Here is a 12945-nt window from a genome sequence, read left to right as displayed (position 1 = left end):
TAACTTCACCTAATGCCTCATTTTGTATCTCATACAGCAAATCATAGCTTTGTTACAGCACCATTTCCAACAGCATAGACTTTACCAAGGATGCAATACAGCTTTCAAAATTTTATTTATATTAAGCATCCTTCAACAAGTTTGTGTGCCACTTTGGTGTTGGTAATGAGCAATGCAAGTAACCTTTGAATTGACCAAGAGCACCACTATAGCATAAAATCATTTTCATCTCTTTTGCAATATAGTCCATTATGCATATTTGCAGACTGGTCAGCTATTAGATGAAAGAAATCCTCAGCAGCATAATTGCTTTGTTTGCAAAAATAAATTTCTGCAACCAGTTACTAATGTCCAAGGAGCAGCATTGGAAACCAAGGCTGACAAAATGGTTATATTCTCTTGTCTTCTTTCCACCATCAAAAACTACACAGATTTAATTACGCATGTTCCCAACTTTCCTCATGACAAAGAATAGGAACTTAAGAAAAGTATCTTTCCTGCTAAACTAACATTCATACTTTATATGGCTTCCAAACTTTTCAATTTCTCAACTTGATATTTTCCTAGGAAAAGACTGAATGCAGATCATATCATAGCATCCTATACTCTTGTATTAAAATAATGTAGTGTATACCAAGGTATGTTGTACCGGTACCGGTAGTCGTACCGGTCGCCTACAGGACTAGTACGGTACCGGTTCAGCACGTTCGGTATCGGGCCTGTACAGGGAGAATTTATCCGGAGCTGGGAAAGAAGAAGAGAAGGAGAGAGCGAGCGGGGAAGGAAGAGAAAAGGAGAAGCCTCCGCCACTTGCGGAGGGCCGGCGGAGCCCGTAGGGGCGCAGCGGAGGCCGAGGCCTCTCCTTTTTCCTCCCTCCCCCGCTCGCTCTCTCCTTCTCTTCTTCTTCCCCGGCTCCGGCTGGGTTCTCTCGGTACGGGCCCGATACCGTTTTCCACCACGTATCGTATCGATCAGGGACCAAACCGGTACGGTATGTGCTGAACCGGCCGGTACGAACCAGTTCAGCATACCATGGTGTATACTAAGATTAACAAATGCACTTTCCAAGCTAATATGCTTAAAGCAGTTTGTGCTTCAGGTGTAGAAAATAAGGAAAACATAACCAGTTTAAAATGATAATGACTCAGAATCAACATTTGCAGAACAAAAATCAACTAAGAAGAAATAATTAAAAAAGGCATTGACACTGTACCATAAGATGAAGCATAAGCAGGACATAGTCGTAGCAATTAAAGAATGATAAATTTGCACTAATACAGTTTAGCAAAAAAAACTATAAAACTAATGTTAGATATAAATCTCTAGAAAAAAATACTGAAACTATTAAGAGAAAATTCAGAAGAGCAAAATACCAATCTCCAAGTCTGGTTATATTTGCTGACGGAAATATTTTTCTGAATACAGCCGGCACATTCCCAGAGAATGATGGTAGCACTGAAGAAGTTAGAAGATTATGTAAACGCAAAACTGACAGAGCCATTACTGGTGATACTAAAAAGAATTTATAACTAATAATTACAAACTTCATGTATTTTGAAGTAAACCAATATAATGATGTAAGCTACAAAAATAATTAAACAAATATAAATACTTTATCACAAATATGGGAACAGCTATGAACTGTTTTCCTACTGCAGAGAATTTAAGATGATGTGTCGATAACAACGATGGCATTGAAACATATGTTTGATCAGGAGCAGAGCCAGAAATTATCCCTTTGGTTACTAACTAAATTACTGAATTATATTCTTTCATTATAGTCAGTGTGTTGTGAGATACAGCACATTATAGGACACCAAGCCCTATTAAAAGTGGGCATGATGCATGATACGTTACATCTCAATCATTCATTAGGTACAACACATTTAATCATAAGACCTTTTAATCTCCAAGAAAGGAATTACCAGGAGTCATTCCAAGCTCAATCATACGAGATAGGATGTGTTTTTGTAGTCTCAGTTGTTGGTCCAACCAATTTTGTGTAAGTGGTCCACCCCACCTATAACACAAATAAAAGAAAAAATAAACAAGACATCATAAGAAGTAACACAATAAGTGGTCAAAATTAGCTTTCTTATCTTGCTTAATGATGACTAAAGAAGTTACATGTCCATAACATTGAAGTTAATCTATTTAGCTTATATCTATCAAACTTGTTCCAGGCTCAATTCGATGACAACCTTACTTGGAAAGTAAGTTTTTATATTTCTAGTCTTGACACTTCTAGACACATTTTGCTCCTAAGCACCCCAAAAATGGATCATCTAGCTAATATCAGGAAGAAGCGTCAGCATATGGCATGGTTTTCTGGAGTATCCCATTAAAATAGCTTTATTCTTTAACTCTTTTAAGTATTGGACAATATCATCTTCAAGTTGCAAGTATTTTCTATACAAGTGCCATACTATTTTCTTCTTTTTTCTTCCTTTATGGTCATTTCCAACTTCTGAAATTTTGGATTATAATTAGCTTCAGTTTTGGAGCTGCGTTTCTTTGTAAATCTATAGTTAGCTGAAAGGATCTTAATTTCATTTCTGTGGAAGCCCAGCGCTATGTTAGCTAAAATTGTGCTTGGCTTTTATTTGGGTATTCTAAAATCAGGAGTTTTTGAATTGATATTTCTGAACTTGTATTTATGCATTCTGACTTGATTTCCTTCTCTGATTAGAATTTGTTACAGACGTGCTATGTCTGTTTGTTTGCATGGGAGCTTTCTGAGGAATCTTTATAATGACGTAAATGATATTCCATTAGATATCTGTGAATCTGGGCGAGGTGCTCTTTTATGGCCTTCTGAAATTATCTACGAGGATATATATAGAACTCTAGCCAAGTGACGTGTGAACCTTGACAATATGTGTTGCCTCACCCAAGGTATTAATATATGTGACCTCATCCAATCAACAATGAAGATATACATGGCCTTGAGGATAAAATATTGAACTTCGTAAGAAAAAGGAACCTATATGGATCATCAAAGGCTCAACACTTAAAGATAAATATGTTTAGATCATCTCATATTATCTCATTTCTTATTAGAAAACTCTAATTTTGATATTTCATCACAAAATTGTTTCGTTGAACTTTTGTTTGAACTTTGCCAATAGCAATTTGATTTGTGCCGTACATCTTACAAGCATTTGTTTTCAATAGAAACTTAAATTTTGACAATGGCAGAAATTTGTATCAAGTTAGATAGCTCACTCCAGCGACTGTAAGACCTTTTTCAAAGTGACAGGTGATAGCTATGGTATACCTTTCTGTGGCCTCGATGCCCACAGTTGCTTCATGGTTTGGTGAGCAAGGTCCGCCATACCGACCGTACCAACATATCGGTGGGCACTGGTACCGGTACCGTACTGGTTCGGCTGGTTCAGCTGGATTTTGGCCTCGGCACGCAGCAAATTTAATATTTAACCCGTACCGATGCGAATCAGACTGGTTCGCACTAACCGATGCGAATCAGACTGGTTCGCACTAGTACGGATATGTACCGACACGAACCGAGCCAGTTCGCATTAGTACCGAGTTGGAACCGATTTCAAGGGTTGTACCGGATCGGTGCCTGTCGGTACCGGTCCGGTACGGGCTGAACCGACCGGTTCCTGTCGGTTCAGCATACCATGGTTTTGGGCAAGGTCTGCTGAACCGTCAGAACCGACCGGTTCAGCCTATATCGTACCGGTACCGGCCAACACTGGTACAGTACAACCATAGAATTCGGTTCCGACCACTTTGAGGTCGAAACCGAACGGCTCCTTTTCCGTACCGGTGCGAACCGGTCCGGGAAGAAGAAGAGGAAGAAAGAGGAAGAAGAGGAAGAAGAGAAAGAAAAGGAAAAGGAGAAGAAGAAGAAGAGAAGAAGCCTACCTGTTGCATCGGGCCTCGGGCCGACCTTCCTCGGGCTGACGAGGATCACCCGTCTTGCTCGCGGTTCCGGCCCCTTCTTTGCTCGCGGAAGAAGGGGAAAAGAGAGGAGAAGAGAGGAGGAGAGAGTGGAAGAAAGGAGAGGAAGAGAGTTCGGGGAGGAAGAAGAAGGAAAGGAAAAAAAAAAGAAAAGAAAAAAAAGGGCATCCGCGGCGGGCGCGAGCAGGGAATCGCTCGCGCCCACGCACGAATCCATGCGTACGGAACCGCGCCGGCGCACGGTTTTCCGCGCTCGCGCGCGATTCCCCACGAGGGGCAGCTAGCCCACACTGCGCTGCGCGTGAGCGCGAGCCCACACGGCCCCACGTGGGCATTTAATGCCACTCTGTGGCTAAAACGCGGACGCACGCGTACGCGCGCATGTCGCAGATTTTTTTTTCGGTTGGACGGTTCAGTACCGGTTCTAACCAGTACCAAACTGGTACCGGTCTCCACCGGTACGTCGGTTCGGTCGATTCCGCGTACCTTGATTTTGGGTATCACTGAAAGATTAATATTATATATAAGTTGTTGCTGGAAGTTTTGAGACTCAAATTTTTATCTAAAATTTGTGGTTGGTAACACTTTAAGCAATAATTTATTCAATCACGTGGTTTTTCAAAGGATAGTTCATTTTATGTTACTATGTACAAACTGCTTATCATGCCTTGGGATTTGAGTTGGTTCGAGTCCTAGGGTGTGACGTGGACGAAATTTATGAGCTCCAAATTGTTGGCTTCTGAATCAAGAATCATTATCCATCGATGTCTCAAAAGTGAAAACATCATTGATGACAAAATACTGCATCATAAATGACAAAATTATTGACAAATTTAGTGAAAGTTTAAAGTTGAAACCCATACAGTAAGTGACCCTAAACAAGGAAAAGTCTTGTACTGAGCAACCAAATAGAGAAACATTTTCTGAAGTCCTCTTTCATAACCATCTATAGTTTGCTAATGTACAACACCGAAAATAATAATTAATTTGACTTGTTGCTTCACATAAGCCTAGGACTGCCTGGTGCAACAATAGAATTCTAAAATCCCATCAACCTTTCTAAACTTAGCATCAAACCCTAACTCATTTAGCAAAAAATTAAAAGACTCTTTCTATATGAACAAGCCATTAAACAAAGGTTTGATACTTTGATCCAACAAAAATAATGCTGAAAGAGAGTAGCACATATCATGATCAAAGATACCACTGAGATTCTGCTTACAGAAACTTCAAATCTAAACAATCAACTCAGATGATATATAAATATTTGTCACTCCATCTCTTAGCTAAAATATGATGTGTACATGACTGTAAAATAGGATGTTCCAGTAATTCTAGATTTATCCTTATTCCTTAACATACCCGTGTAGGTTTCCCATTCGAGCCCAAGCTAGGAAGGCTGGCCCACCAAAAAAATCATGCAAATCTTTAATGCTAACATTAAAGTCCTGAAATAAGAATTTCATAATCAGTGAAAATAACAAAACATGGAAAAGGAAATGAAACAACATGGTTTTACAGCATTATTTAAAACAAGGATATTTGATATAAAAATAAACCTGCTGATTTATACTTCAAACACCATAGATGGAAGTGGTTATCTCCCAGGAGTGTATATCAGATATAAAATTTGATAGAACTAAAAGATAATTTGAGCATTTAGTAATTTATACAAAGACAGAAAGCTTTAGGCTATAATAGTGTCGACAAAGACGTATAACATAGGACATTTTCAATGATGCAGTTTATTGAGAGTGAAAAAACAAATGTATCCCAGTTTCTTTCCGATGATGGCATCTCTTGAAAGACAAAAACTTTTGTATCCATTAAGTATTCAGTTTCTGGAAGTGGACTGGATCACCATACTCGAATGGAAGATAAAATTTCAATTGCTTCTAGTTTATAATCCTACTTTAACTTTTTGTACAGCTAACTTATAAATTAGCCGATTTTTATAAGGTCCACATGACATGTTGAATTGCATCGATCAAGTCTATTAACATATTAGTCTATCTTTCATGCACAGTTACCCAGCATTTCAGGTGCCTGTGATTACATTGCAAGGTTATGAACCTGAAACCTCATTTATGTGCTTCTGTGCACACTTCTCCAAGTTGCATGAGCACTTATTGGCTTTGCTAAAACTGTAGAAACAAAGATATGTGATTGCCAGCACCTGTTCATTTTTACTATCAAAGTATCAATCTTCACCTAAGAAGCGCAACATTAGACTCTAAGAAAACTAAAACAACCAGAAGTGATCATCTTAAGATAGTTTATACCAGCATTGAGATGGAAAGAAAGTGGATACAGATAATACTGCAGGTGAAAGCTTCATATCCTAGTTAAAACTATACATAGAGTCACAAAGAGGAACCAAAGAACAGGAAAATATCAATGATGATAAAGATTTCGAGTTCAATCACCCAACTACATGAGACCTCCATCATTATCAACCTTCATTAACACCCCCACCACAAAACACAGGGAACCAAATATGTCCTGAATTAAGCCCATATAGTTCAATCACCTAACACTTGTATCATGTCATGTTGCAATGTATTCTATTACAATGCAGTTACGTGAAAATTAGTACATGACACGTTAAATATAAATTTATAAAACATAAGATTCTTATGAGCACAACCAAAACCTGACCATTTCATCGTGCTCAACTTGTTAACTGATCAACGATGCACATGCACATAGATTGTACTTCTGCATGGAAGCAGGAGATGCAAATATTTGGACTGAGTTTTCAAGCAATTCTTTAGTCTGAAAGGGCTTTAAAATATTTATTTATTGATCTTCAATACAAATGCTCAACTGAGATTGTTCTCTTTTCTTTATTACATCAGTTTGGAGGAAGAGGATTATCTTGCATGAATATATTATATTCATTAAAGCTGATTTAGATTATTCACCATCACTCTGTTTTCTACTTTTCTTTCTTTTTTTTATTTCTTCTTTCGCACTTGCTCTCATTCATTTTCTTCCCCCTATTTATTCCTCATTTCTTGTTTTCTTACCCCTCTCATCACTATTTCTTATTCATGGTTATGCTCATTTAGCGTGAACCAGTATGCATGCATACCTCTTTTCATGCATGTTGTAAGAGTTAACAAAGTTCAAGTTGAATTCATTAAAAATTTATAGACATTAATTTGTTGGTTATTGACAAGGAACTTAAGGAAATGTTTGAAGTAGATAAATTTTTTAAATGAGCATCCACTAATAAAAGTTGATATATTCAATGTAATTATTGTCATTCTAGGATCACAAGACATAATTTTCTTTTCTTCTTAATCATTCATGGCTAGTCAGAATATCAGATTATCACTGATTCCTTGATCGTGTTAAAAGAATGATAGCTTAATTTTATACCGTAAATGTTTATTTATTTCTTAAGTGCTGATTTTTTTTCTTCAAGATATAAACGTTGCCAATCTCTTTTCTATAGTTAAAACTTGATCATGCAATACAAGTCAGATTATTTCAGTATCAATGATGATGTGTTAAAAAGGAATACCTTAATTCTATTTCCTAAATGCTGATTCATTTCCTAGGTAATGATATCGTTGATTCATTTCTAGGATCGCAATCATTTTAATTTCTTTTCTAATGCATATAGGAGTCCCCAAATTTTTTAATTTGGGGATTTTTAAGTGAAGTCGGCAACCGATTTGCCGACTTCACTTAAAATCCCCAAATTTAAAACCGTGGCCGCGTCCCCTGTTTCTTTCGAAACAGTGGACGCGGCCGCGGCCTCGGCCTCCGCTGCGCCTCCGCGGGTTCCCACGCCCCCTGCCGGGCTCCGCCGCCCCCTACCGGCCTCCGACGCCCCTCCGCGGCTCTCTGATGGCGGCCGAAGGTGGGCTCCCTCCTTCTCTTCCCCGCACTCTCTCTGGTTCCCTTCTTCTTCCTCGGCTCCGGCGGGGAAGAGATTCCTGGTTTATACTGCTCGGAGCACGGTACGAACCGGAACCGTACCGGTCCGGTAGGCAACCGGTACACCTACCGGACCCGGTACGGCGGACCTTATATTAAGGAATACCCAAAATGAATTATGTACATAATTAAGTTTTACTGAAATCAAACAATCATAATGAAACAAGTGCATGATTAAATTGTATAATCAATTTCTTAAATTTAACATAATGTATTAATTTGCATGATTATAACTAGTTGAATATAATCGACCCAACTATTTTCCTATACATAGTCAAACATCTGAAATTCGCTAATCCGAGTTAGTTCATGATGACCCATATTATTTGGAAAGTATGTAGCATATTAGTCCATTTCTCACCCAAACCATGCCAAAGTGAATCATTTTGGGTCGAAAAGTCGCACGGACTTGCAGGAACAGACCAGAAAAGTGTGCTTATTTTAAACAGAATGTTAGGTTTAGTCTACATGCTTCTTGTGTATCATAAATAACGCTTTAAGAATCATAAGTTCAAAGCTGGGATTTAAGCAGCCATGCATATCAATCCATACCAGTTCAAACCATACATCACCTTTTTTTTGGCTGTGCCAAGTTGCCAACTCCAAGAAGTGTACTGTGTGTCAACATGGTACTGTACCATTGAGTCCATACTAACAGGTATCAGCACTTCAACACTAGGAACAAAGTTTCATCAAAAATAACTTTGGATATATGGTTAATTAACTACCACTTTCAGCACAGCAATCAGACTTTGGTAGAAGAAGGTAATCAGAAAAGGGAGGCCTTGATAGGTGGCTCAAACAAGAGAACTATTGACCTTCTAGAAAGCAGGGATCATTGAGACAAGCACATGGCAAAGAATTCTGCAAACAGAATAAAACAGACAAGATGCATGGGCTAGAAGACCGCTGAAGAAGTTCCCAACACACTCAGAATCCACAAAGCACCATATCAGTTGGCAGAATTTTATGTGCTCCATATTCTGATCAGATCATCATATGACACATCAATGAATCGTTGACTAGCCAAACTGCCAAAGCCTACAAACTCAGATCAATCTTGAGTATTCAACTGTATCAGCTAAATAGGGAACGATTATAGTGTACCAGCCTAATCATCACATAGGTTCCCAATAAAATGGATAAAAGCTATTAATATGAACCAAATGTTAAGTGAACCATATTACTGAAGGTATAAGAAAGCATTCCAGTGGATGTTGTTATGAATGACAGCTAGATTAAAGTTTTAACATGAACCAAATATAGCAAAACTTTCATGTCAAATCTTTCATTTTAGAGCGATAAGTTCAATAATAACAGTTTATTGGAAAATTCTGGAAAGACTCAGTGATCCTTTTGGTAAATGACAACCAAGCATTATACAATCATGAGAAGGAAACAGGTGTCAGTTAAATAATTGCAAGGATACAATAACACCTTAAATTGTATATTGTGTCTGTATTCCATCTGTATCAATTACCAATATGTTGTCAGATATATTTAGGATACATTTCAAATACTTTCAAATATTCTTTTTTAATTAAGAAAAAGAAGATTCTGGATACTTCCTACAAACCTGGAATACTTTCTGGATATGTGTGTGGTTGATTCTCATGAATATAGACTTTTAATGATCGAAATGATGGATGATTAATTTCAGAATTTGTGATGTTGTTGTCATGATCTGAAATATGGCCTATGTTCCATGTTTGAATTAGGACTAAGTGAAGGAGTTTTGGGGTGTCATTGATGGGAGTATGGACTGCTATTATGATACCCTGTTATGCTTTACAAATGCTTACTTTTACATCCATGTAAATAACATTTAATTATTTGTTGCCATACCCTAGCTGTATCTTGTTCTATGTTTTCCAAGATTTGTCATATCAGCATCCCCGTGTCATGTCATATCCGTGTCTTGAATGCAAATCCATGCTTCATGGATAGTTTGTGAAGAAAGATTAGATAGAAGTGGATCTAATTTAAGCAGCATAAGATAATTTACTTCACCTGGAAAACCTTTTGCCATATGGATTCTTGCCCTGTAAATGCCAAAGGCAAGTTCACCCCTTGAAGAGCCATCCAGTCAATTTCTTTCTCCCATCTTTTCCAATCCCACCATACAAAAGAGTCTATACAAATGATTAATTGAGAAAGAAAACCTGATGAGTGAAAATGACTGTATAATGCAACATTTAGAAGGATAGAACATGCCAAAAGACAGAATTTAAAGCATCAGGTTATAAGAAGTGAAGAGCATTTACGAGAAACAAGAAAATGAATACTAAAACAAGAAAAGGTAGGCAAAAGTCAGATGTTCAAAGCAAGCCCTCAGATAATTACATTGTCAACTAGATCTCAAAAATCATTGCTAATTAATGCAGCCACAGTCATTGACCATGAATATTTTCAAATGAGAATAATTCATACAGGATACATTTCATAACAAGACTGAATTCAAATGCAATAATTACAACCAGATTTAAATTATATGACTGAAAGGAAATTGTTTTTCGTAAAAGGGGACTGGTCCAACTTCTAGGGTACAAACATATCAAATTTCTAGAAGAAATACTCTGCAATAGCAGCACTTCAATACCAGCCAGCAATTGACATTATCTCCAACAAGCTTATGGTTTGAATTACTCTCTTGACTCTTTTGTCCACCAATTGGCATAAAAAATCAGTATTCTTGTGCCATTTTCACATTCCAGGATTTTATGACTCATGGTGAACCTTGCATTTCTTTTACACCTGACTGGAATTGATGCTGCGACTGAACTAAATCAAGTGCTTCTTTTTTCTTCAAAGAAAAGTAAATTATGAAGTACTTACAACTGGAAGTTACAACATTTTGGTAATAATTCCACGGAACAGGACGTTCAAGTTTCACCCCTTGGCCTTCTACCCTTGGAAGCGACCCAGGTGGAGGAACTGAAGCGACTTGATTGCCACCAGTCTTATCCCATGAAATATGAGCCCCACACCAGTACTTTAAATACCAGTGAAGGCCAGATGAAATCTCAACTGCTGTAGTACCTTGAATTCTAGAAAGCAAAGAAAAAAATGGCAAATGTAACATTAAGAAATAGCTAAAATATAAACATAACGAAACCCTTAGAGATTAAGCTGCAAGTGAAGAACAAGAAAGAAACTAGCATGCAAAGTTTTGACTTTTTATTGGTTAGAAAATACTGAATAAAGCACGTCCATAATTTCACCTGCTTCAGTTACATTAATCGAAATGAATTCAGATCCCACAGACAGATCAAATGAATAAGCCAGCAAAATGAAATCCAACTTGGCTTGCAGTCTTTTGGTAAATTATCGTGATCATGAACAATTCTTTCAGAAATATTAAATACTACTAAAATTCAACTGTTATTGAAAAATTGGATACTGAACGGAAAGTAATCAAGAAAAGTATTCTGGCAAGTGGTAGAATAACTCACAATATCTCCGGTCCACCGTAACTTGAATTCTCGATACTACTTATCCGAAAGCAACCGAATTCCTCACAAATGCCCTGCCAACGTATCCAGCTAGTCAACAAATGCGAGACGGTAAGAAAAAACAAGGCAAGCTGAAACATTAAACATCATATAAATTTATACGAGAACAAACAAGGGCCTTTAATCTAAAGATGCATAAAGATCTCAAGAATATAAAATTTAACTCGTCAAAAAAAAAAAAAAAACTCTCGAAGTACATAAGATTCTTGAGTCCACCTTGGGGGCGATCTCGAAGCCGAAGCTGGAGGTGTGGTTGGGGAGCAGTCTCTTGAGAACTCCCCACGCGGCGGCCTCCTGAATTGAAGGAGATGCTCTCTTGCCGTCCAGTCTTCTCAGCAGTTCCTTCATCGCTGCCTTCCCAAGAGGACGAGAAGGAGAAGGTGATGAAGGGGGCAACAACAGAAGAAGAACCAAGAGATCCAGGAGAAGAAGTTTGAGGGTCCTCATTGTTGCGGTTCAGGAGGACGCCTCTTCCCCTTCGTCTCGCTCTATGGATGGAGTGATAAACGAAGCTGGTCGGAGGAGAAGAAAATCTTATCGAGCAATCAAAGAAGCGATCTCGGGTTGCTGTCGAGGCTACCCATGGACTTTTGGTTGTTCTGTTTTAGTTGGGCTTGGAATAGGGAAAGCCCAAGGGCAGGATGCTTAGAAAAATGCATCTTAGAAATTGCGAAAAATGCTTCCATAGCTCTAAATGCATTGCATCCGTACATTACCATACAGCCTAAATTATATCCCGCATGGCATACAGTATACCACCATAAGTGTGTGTGTGTATATATACACACCGGCCGTGCGGCACCTTGGGCTTCTCATCTGGCCTTGAAATATGGATCAAAGAGCCTGATAAGCATGTGAGTCAACGAGGGCGTCAAACCCGAAAGATGCAAGAAAGCTGACGGGCAGAAACCCCGCTCCAAAGGTGCACCGCCGCCGACCCGATCTTTGAGTTATATATATATATATATATATATAGGGGATTGATAAGCTACTCTCTGTTATGGTAGGTTATCAATCTACCCATTTTTCATTAGACAAAAAATACCCTTACTTTTTATAACTTTTAAGGGTACTTTATGTCTTTTTACAATCTCACATTTACTCACCCTCTTAACCCCTGAATTAATGTTCTCTCCCTCTCTCTCTCTCTCACATATACATATACATACACATACATACATACACATACATACATACACATACATACACATACATACATACATACATATATATACATACATATATATACATACATATACATACATACATACATACATATATACATACATACATACATACACACACATATACATACATACATAGACATACATACATACATATACATACATGCATACATGCATACGTATGCATGTACATGCATGCATACACACACACCGGGGAGAGAGAGAGAGAGAGAGAGGGAAAGAGCATTAATTGGGGGTTGAGAGGGTGAGTTAATGTGAGATTATAAAAAGACATAAAGCATCCTTAAAAGGTACAAAAAAAAAAATAAGGGTATTTTTTGTCCAATGAAAAATGGGTAGATTGATAACCTACC

At 38.0% G+C, this 12945-nt stretch overlaps 1 protein-coding gene across 3 annotated transcripts in view; it reads right to left on the bottom strand.

The window, feature by feature from the left end:
* Nucleotides 1-11968, bottom strand: part of LOC103716433 (alpha-N-acetylglucosaminidase) — a 45378-nt gene extending 33410 nt beyond the window's left edge. The window contains exons 1-7 of one of the 3 annotated variants that reach the window (XR_003387446.2): nucleotides 11604-11968; nucleotides 11328-11401; nucleotides 10711-10922; nucleotides 9886-10007; nucleotides 5290-5375; nucleotides 1926-2020; nucleotides 1374-1455 (exon numbers count right to left, since the gene is read on the bottom strand). Coding sequence is in view for 1 of the 3 variants with exons in the window: in XM_008804420.4 (XP_008802642.2) it covers nucleotides 1374-1455; nucleotides 1926-2020; nucleotides 5290-5375; nucleotides 9886-10007; nucleotides 10711-10922; nucleotides 11328-11401; nucleotides 11604-11834 (902 nt within the window). In the remaining 2 variants the exon portion in view is untranslated. The remainder of the gene's footprint in view (nucleotides 1-1373; nucleotides 1456-1925; nucleotides 2021-5289; nucleotides 5376-9885; nucleotides 10008-10710; nucleotides 10923-11327; nucleotides 11402-11603) is intronic. The other 2 variants (XR_005514503.1, XM_008804420.4) reach the window with 2 other exon arrangements.
* Nucleotides 11969-12945: the final 977 nt, after the last annotated feature.

The sequence above is a fragment of the Phoenix dactylifera genome, chromosome 13, assembly GCF_009389715.1.
Source record: "Phoenix dactylifera cultivar Barhee BC4 chromosome 13, palm_55x_up_171113_PBpolish2nd_filt_p, whole genome shotgun sequence".
Taxonomy (NCBI): Eukaryota; Viridiplantae; Streptophyta; class Magnoliopsida; order Arecales; family Arecaceae; genus Phoenix; species Phoenix dactylifera.
This window is presented reverse-complemented; position numbering and strand designations above follow the sequence as displayed.